Raw genomic sequence first — 9,135 nt, 5'->3', positions numbered from 1 at the left:
ACATTGGATATATAAAGAGCTACTAGAGGAAATAATGACAATGTGGTCCAACATGCAAATTTAAAATGATAGTGACCAAAGTACATATTGAAAAGATTACAGGCTTATACCAAATATGCTGAAAATGTATTCCACAAATCGTATATGATTGAAAAGTTTTCAAATAAAAAAATGCACATTTTCTTGAGGGAAATATTTCAAAATAGAAACATTAACAATTCTGAATGACAAAAAGCATTTAATATTGTTCTATAAATGAAATTTTCTCTATGTAATACTTGTTGATATACATAAACAAAACACTAATAACACTCTTGCTTCATTTAGCTTCATTTAAAAAGAAGTAATTTTACTCACATGCTTATGTCAAAATTTGACGTAAAAACACTTCTCAATTAAAACAGAGACATGGTTATATCTGGTGTCTCTGTCTACTCACCTACAGAAGATTGTTACTGAGGACAGGGATCTGTAAAAGAAAGTAAGTGGGGTAAGGAGAAACAAAGATGTTATCACAAGAACATAAGAACGGCTCCCAAAAATTTCTATCTAAATCAGGAATGAGATGTGTGCATATGAATATATGTATATACATATATATACATACATTCATACACATATATACATATATGAATAGAGATAAGTTTGTATCTGAATATTAATATATTTAACATATATACATATATATGCTATTGCAAAAAAAAAAATGCATTAACTTTACCTATATCCAGGACTTCTCGAATGTTTTCAGGAGGAATGTTCTTTGACAAAGCAAATTCACCAAGTTTATCCTTTTGTTCATGAGTTAAAGTTTTATGTCCTGCATTCCATGAATATTAATGTCAGAGAATTGTTCATGACAAACATGCATTATATTCTTTGCTTCCTTTGTGTTCTACTATGATATTTAATGAAAAATCCCAACTTCTCCAAATCCAACCACCCTGGATTGGGTCAATACTGATAATAAAAATTAACCCAAGAATCATAGACATAACTAAGTAGGTGAACCTTGTGGTATGAGATCAATTTCCAGTATTTCATGATGAACAAAAACGTAGAAACTATTTGTCTATGGAAATTACACATATCAATCTCATCTACTCTTAAAAATAAAAGTGTCAAGAACTTCCATGGAAGATGGAAGCTTCCCATTCTCTTGGGCTATACTCTATGTTTAATTTTCTAGACATTTATTGAAATGACACTGAAAATGGTCTGAACATTGGGAAAATCACATATGCTCCATTTGTCCAGGGAGGAAACATGAACATGAACTCTTCTAATCACTTCCTTCCTTGCCCACAGTCTTTAGTGTCATGCTACTCTATTACAATACAACATTCTTGTAGGTCCATACACAATGTGGTTATCAGTTAGTGGAAAGAACTTTGGACATCCTATAACACTGTACTAAGGGGAATGTTGAATCTGACCTAGTTCTTACTTTCAGAGTAGTACCTTTGTTACTATTACAGAGATCCACTGCCATTCTTACCAAGAACAAATATCAATTTTGTTTTCCGGCCGGCTCTGTCAACATTCTCACTGTAAAAGACTATGTTCTCTGGTGTCTGCTTCACAACTAAATAATGATTATCCCCTTGATCTGTAATGATAATAGAAATATTTCAAAAGTCAGTGACACTCAAATTTCTGATGCCACCTATTTGTGGAACATTAATGTTGACCATGAGAGTAGCAATAATATCTGATTCACAAATATACAATCCATGCATACATGCCTATTCCTGTAGACATTCGTTTCCCACACTACATTATAATATGAATAATATCTATTTGTATGCTACAAAACTGATCAAAAATCCAAAGTATAGAGACATTCCAATTCTCTGAATATCTTGTGCTTAGACTTGTGGGAATATTGGTCAAGTACTATTGGCATTTTAACCAGATATCAAAGGCTGTTGGTGAATTTTTTGAGAAGTTAAAACTATCTTTTTAAACATTGGAACACTTGATGAGAAATGTACACATGTAGTTAAAGAGATAGTTACTAATTAACAACATGCATACAATATTGTACTTTCTCTATTATCAATGAAAATGATGTATGTAAGACATATTTTGAGATTACTAGATGTTTACAGTGTGTATGTTTATAACATAAAGTGACAGAGACAGAGACAGACAGAGATAGAGACTTGTGAGAAACATTTGTACATATTCTGTGAGCAAATATACAAGAAAGTAAAAGAATACTAGGGTCTGGTACCTTTCGATTCCACGTCACTTTTTGAATAATCATATAAAGTTAGGTAACAAATATTCAGGACAATAGAGTGTACCATCTGGTGCTTGATTATTTGTTTGTTTTGCATGCTTTAATATCAAGTGCAAAGTCAAGCTATGTATAATGTATATGAATAATGCTTACAATATTGAAGAATTCAGTTGGAAATATTTTAACATGTATTATGCAGACCTGCTTTTCAGAATGAAAGTTTTCAGTCAATATTCAGAATATTAAATTACCTACAAAGTCTGAGAAAATAAATATTTAAAATAAAAGTTTAAACTAAAATTCCCCTCACTCAAGGAGGACAGATCATGTTCTTATTGCAAGAACAGAGGGAGAAGACATAAGAATTCTTCAAATATATTTAATAACATTGAGACCTACTATGGAGTAGCAGGATTTGCAAGTAAAATATTGATGCAATATTAAGAAACAATAAGAATTATCTGGAAATAATGCTTCTGTTAGAAAACTACTTGCAAAATGTATTGTTAAAATTATTCACATCTTTATATAACAAAGGTCTTCTCCAAGTAAACCTCAGATGACCAAAAATATATTTGTACTCAGTAACATATCTTAAGTGGTTGGAGAGATTAATCAATTTCCAAACAACCAAATTTGATCTTGATCTGTGTACCATTGGCCAGCTGAACTATCAACATAAACCACAATTCTTCAGTCTCAGAGGGAGCTCCCTGAACCTGTACTTACACTGGGTTCTGTAGGTCTCACCATCTTCTTGCAAATACCCAGTGACTGTGGTCAAAGAGCATTGTCCATTTTCACTAAAATATTAGAGAGAGGAACCATGGTTTGTTCATTGCTACCAACGAATTCATATTAAAGATCATCAAGTGTTATAATGCATTTAAGGAAAAACTGTGATCAATTATGCTGTCACTGTACAGAGATAGGACCTAATTACCTATGATTTCCCTAATCAGTCACCTAAACTTTTCCTATTTCTTGTTCAAAAAGTATCATACTGGCTGCAGTCACAGAGTTGCATTTCTTTATTTGTGCCAAAGTTTCCCCATACTATGAAGGTTCTGGTGATATTCCTATACAAACTTGAATAGTCATTGAGCAAGAATTTCTGTATGAAAATTCTCTTGATCTAGTCCAGCCATAATATAGACATGGGATTATATGTATATATTTTAAGAGGTATTATATGTAACCTAAAAGATAAAGTTGTGGCTATAAAATATAATGGTTCTAAGCATTCTCAGTTCTTTTTGAGATATGCAGGCAGGCATGAAACACAGTCATCCAAATGTCAGACAGAATCTTTAAATGTAGAGTTCATAAGAAAGATACTAAAACTAGATTTATCTGACCTATGGGTGGAGTATGTTTCTGAAATCAATGATTGAACTATATAAAATCTATAGCTCTGACCTAGGTGATCAAACCCATCACCTAACTACAGGTGATTTCTTTAGAGGGTTCGTTGTCTAAAAGAGATGTTAAAATTCATTGGCAGCCCTCCAAACACAATGATCCCTCAGGGTGTACTCATGAAATTGGAGAAATGAATTTTCTCTCTGAGTGGTATCCAGATATGGCCCATTGTAGAATAATAGTATCACATTTCTACAAATGGGGTCTTTGAATTCATGACCAGAATCACAACATTCCTCTGAAAAGTACATAGCTTTAGCAGTAAGGAATGGTATGGACAGTGATGGTGTACACCCTTAATTCTATCACTCAGGAGGCAGAGGCAAGCCAGTTTCTGAGTTTGAGGACAGCCTTGAATACAGTGTGTTTTCCAGGAAAGCCAGGGCTATATAGAGAAACCCGGTCTCAAAAATCAAAACAAACAAACAAAAAGAGAAACAGAAGAATTATAAGAAATGAAAATTGTTTGCTCTGTTTACATTCTGGATTATTTGCTTACTGGACATAAAATGTGATTTTCAATATCTTGCATTCCTCTTCACAAGTAATTTCACGACAATAGAGTCTCATTTCTCCAGCTGGTTCTATCTTGTCTACATTATCAGCAACGATAGCAAGAGTTATCCATTTTCCTTCAATCTGGAAAAGCAATAAAAATGACAAAAGAAAGCCATACAGACCATTAAAATATGAGTTTCTATTCACAACACTTTTCTCAAAAGCCATATGACACTTTAAGAGTAGGTATTCATGTTTCTTCTCTCGTTCACTGTTATATTTAAAATTACTAGAAATATTCATCAATGATATTTTATTTGTTTGTTTAAAATAATATTTCCAGGAACTCAAAATATATGATGACTTGATATATATAATGGACCTGAGGCTGCTAATCTTTTGTCATCATACAATCTGTAAATCCAATTCATTATTTCACATCTTTCATCTTAGAAAACATCTGATTGGAAAAATGTACCTGAATAAAACTCAGAAAGGTAATTTAATGACGACGGACTTGCATGGATAAACTGCATGACATATCACATCCATAGAAGGGTGCTACTGAGAAAGCTCACACACAAACACAGACCTCACACATTTACCTCAGCCTGAGCCAGTCCAAATGCCAAAGCCAGCAGCAGAAATTTTACCATGATGGCACCTGACTTTGTTCTTCTACCGAAGCTCAAAGTAGATAACTAATTGTGAAGGATTTGGAATAACAGAGGTTTTTATAAAGTTAGTGGAAGGGAGGGACATGGAATCAACCAATGATTTCCTATCATAACAACATAGTTCTGTTCAGTACTTCCTTCTGTGCCATGGCAGATGAAATATGAACTCATGTCCTTAAAGGAATAAGATTATCTGCCAGGTAGTTATATGTTTTGATGATTAATCGAGCATTTCAGTTAGAATGAAAGGAGTGTCACTATGATAGCATTTGTGAGTAATTCTTTGGCTCGAGAAATGTAGTGGTGGGTAAATGTCACAATGCATATCACTATGCATATAAGATTCATTTAACCAAGGTAACATGCAAGTTAAGATACATTCTGAATCATAGCCTAATACTGTTCAGATAAAGGAATTTAAAACTCTGGCTTTGGCAATATGAGCCAGAGTAACCACATGCTTGCTCGAAAATTTGTTAAAGAGTAAGGACAATAAGGATATAGTCATAAGTCTTCTCCTACATTTAAACCTTTCCATATATCGACTTCTTCATTCTTCCATTCCAATATCATCCACCACCACATGTACATAGCTACAAGAGAGATAATTGAAAAATAGCTCTATAAATACAGAAAAATAGGTCAGATGTTCACTGCTTATAATTACAAAGAGTGCAGATGAAGAGAAAACAAAGCAAGTGTAAAAGTATGTAAAAATTAATATTCTGAAAGATTGTTCATGTCCATAAGTGGACTGCATTCAAGCTAAAATTAATGCTTTATAGCTATAATAAAATGTCCCTCTTCCAAGCAAAATTTTGACTTCTTTACACATCAGATCTAAGATTTCGGTTGTCATTGGATACAGGATGTATTCAGCCATATCCAAGAACAACCAAATGTACTATCAAAATTCTAGAGAATTGTTTCTCCTCTGGAACTATAGCATGGAATAAGCTACAGTTAATATCATAGTATTTTTCTTTGAAAACCAATGGTTTATAGCTACATAACTAGAAAACCGTAAAGGTGTGTACTTTCTGACATTATCTTTGTAGTTTTATCTCCAGTTATTGACTTTTGAGGTAATAGTTACATAATTCCCCACTTCCTTTTCTCCCTCTAAAGCCTCCCATATGCATTCCCTTGATCTTGTTCAATGTGGTGTAAGATTTCTTTAGGTGTTTTTAATACACACACACACAAACACACACACACACACACACACACACACAATGCTATTGCTGAAAATATATAATTTTACTTGACCATAGGTATACAGGGTTGATCATCTGATGTAAAATAACCATAATTCCCCTCTTCCTAATCTCTAATTCCTACATGTCTTGTAGTTCTTAATATAGAATTGTTGCTTCATGGTCTTTCCAATCTACATTATCATTCCTTTCCCTCACCCAATTGAACTCATATTTATTCATAGTGTCATTTTTTGGCTACAGATTCTCTCTTCATCTCTCTCTTTTAACTCTCTCTCATTTTATTCTTTTTTTTTCTTTTTTTTAATTAATATTTATTTACATTTCAAATGATTTCCCCTTTTCTAGCCCCCCCCACTCCCCGAAAGTCCCGTAAGCCCCCTTCTCTTCCCCTGTCCTCCCTCCCACCCCTTCCCAGTTCCCCGTTCTGGTTTTGCCAAATACTGTTTCACTGAGTCTTTCCAGAACCAGGGACCACTCCTGCTTTCTTCTTGTATCTCATTTGATGTGTGGATTATGTTTTGGGTATTCCAGTTTTCTAGGTTAATAACCACTTATTAGTGAGTGCATACCATGATTCACCTTTTGAGTCTGGGTTACCTCACTTAGTATGATGTTCTCTAGCTCCATCCATTTGCCTAAGAATTTCATGAATTCATTGTTTCTAATGGCTGAATAGTACTCCATTGTGTAAATATACCACATTTTTTGTATCCACTCTTCTGTTGAGGGATACCTGGGTTCTTTCCAGCATCTGGCAATTATAAATAGGGCTGCTATGAACATAGTAGAGCATGTATCCTTATTACATGGTGGGGAATCCTCTGGGTATATGCCCAGGAGTGGTATAGCAGGATCTTCTGGAAGTGAGGTGCCCAGTTTTCGGAGGAACCGCCAGACTGCTTTCCAGAGTGGTTGTACCAATTTGCAACCCCACCAGCAGTGGAGGAGTGTTCCTCTTTCTCCGCACCCTCTCCAACACCTGCTGTCTCCTGAATTTTTAATCTTAGCCATTCTGACTGGTGTAAGATGAAATCTTAGGGTTGTTTTGATTTGCATTTCCCTAATGACTGATGAAGTTGAGCATTTTTTAAGATGCTTCTCCGCCATCCGAAGTTCTTCAGGTGAGAATTCTTTGTTTAACTCTGTACCCCATTTTTTAATAGGGTTGTTCGGTTTTCTGGAGTCTAACTTCTTGAGTTCTTTATATATATTGGATATTAGCCCTCTATCTGATGTAGGATTGGTGAAGATCTTTTCCCAATTTGTTGGTTGCCGATCTGTCCTCTTGATGGTGTCCTTTGCCTTACAGAAACTCTGTAACCTTATGAGGTCCCATTTGTCAATTCTTGCTCTTAGAGCATACGCTATTGGTGTTCTGTTCAGAAACTTTCTCCCTGTACCGATGTCCTCAAGGGTCTTCCCCAGTTTCTTTTCTATTAGCTTCAGAGTGTCTGGCTTTATGTGGAGGTCCTTGATCCATTTGGATTTGAGCTTAGTACAAGGAGACAAGGATGGATCAATTCGCATTCTTCTGCATGCTGACCTCCATTTGAACCAGCACCATTTGTTGAAAAGGCTATCTTTTTTCCATTGGATGTTTTCAGCCTCTTTGTCGAGGATCAAGTGGCCATAGATGTGTGGGTTCATTTCTGGATCTTCAATCCTGTTCCATTGATCCTCCTGCCTGTCACTGTACCAATACCATGCAGTTTTTAACACTATTGCTCTGTAGTATTGCTTGAGGTCAGGGATACTGATTCCCCCAGATTTTCTTTTGTTGCTGAGAATAGTTTTATAATCCTTCCATACTTTCTACTGCAACGCCACTAGATTCTTGGGTATGGAATCAGTGGAATAGATATAACTACACTCCACATCTTTGAATTTTGGTTGTTTCTGGTTTTCTGAACTGGTCTCCACCTGCTATGAAGGGAAGATTTTATTGTGATGACTGAACCCAAACCCTTTTCCTTCTATTCAAAATAGGTTTTTTCTCATTTAATATGTATAGTTTATGGAATTACATCTCTCTGTTCCTCCAAGTTCCTATTCACCTCCTGACTAATTTAGATGCACTGGTTTTCTGTGTCTCATTTGAAAGCAAAAGAGCCTTCTAAGGATTAATAATAAAATAATACATAATAAAATAAATACAATACTAACACAAGTAAATTGGACCACACAAACTAACAGAAAAATGAGCCAAATAGAAAACACAAGAAAAACATAACTATAGTTTCACAGAATCTGGAATCCCAGTAAAATCAATAACTTAGAAGGCATAATATATATGGCAATGATATAGTATTTAAAAGGGGGGAAAGAAATGAAGGGGAAAAGGATTTGCCCATCATTTATCTGCAAATTTCATGTTCCATTTTCCTCATCATTTAATAGTTTTCCACACTATACACGTACCATTTTTATCAGCCATAAGACAAGTTTTAGGATATTTAGGTTATCTTCATTTCCTAGCTGATATAAATACAGGGGCAAGGAACATATATGAGCAAGTAACTCAGAAAAATCATGTCAAGTCAATTGGGCACAAGCCAAACAAAACTGTTGTTGCTGAACAAAGTGACATGGTGCATTTATGTTTATCCAGTGGAGAATTCTCTGCACTGTTTTCAGAGTAATTCTGCAATTTCCTCCAACAGTTATCTCTGAACCCTCTTACTTTCTCTCTGATTCTCATCTTCTTTAACATTTGCTTTCATGTCAAAGTCTCACAAGATAGCCACCATGGGCTTTCTGACACATGGTATTTTAAATTTTTATTTATTCTGGATATTAATTCACAGATAAAATGTATGCCAGGAGGGTGCATAGTAGATTTTGCCTGTCTGCTAGACAGTAAAAATGAGGATCTGGTTCACTGGATTGCACACTTCTTTTCTGAACTAGAGACTACTGATAGGTTTGGAGGTAGAAAGTACACTGCCATTTTCTATTGTTCCCTTGTAAAGGCATTAGGGACCAAGATTTAATTACAAAGTCAAAATAACATGCATATCCCTGAATAAACTAGTTGGGCAAATAATAAAACTAAAGGTAATGATACTCTGAAAAG

General features: G+C 34.8%; 1 protein-coding gene across 1 annotated transcript; it reads right to left on the bottom strand.

Annotated features, from left to right (window-relative positions):
• Positions 1 to 452: 452 nt before the first annotated feature.
• Positions 453 to 4,821, bottom strand: LOC127674432 (odorant-binding protein 1a-like). The gene is made up of 6 exons (XM_052170219.1): positions 4,771 to 4,821; positions 4,167 to 4,306; positions 2,975 to 3,048; positions 1,499 to 1,609; positions 722 to 820; positions 453 to 469 (listed from the first exon to the last, which is right to left on the bottom strand). Exons 1-6 carry the CDS (start codon positions 4,819 to 4,821, stop codon positions 453 to 455), a joined length of 492 nt encoding a protein of 163 aa, XP_052026179.1.
• Positions 4,822 to 9,135: the final 4,314 nt, after the last annotated feature.

Source organism: Apodemus sylvaticus, chromosome X (assembly GCF_947179515.1).
Source record: "Apodemus sylvaticus chromosome X, mApoSyl1.1, whole genome shotgun sequence".
NCBI classification, from domain to species: domain Eukaryota; kingdom Metazoa; phylum Chordata; class Mammalia; order Rodentia; family Muridae; genus Apodemus; species Apodemus sylvaticus.
The sequence above is the reverse complement of the archived record's forward strand: the minus strand, read 5'-3'. Positions and strand labels throughout refer to the sequence as shown.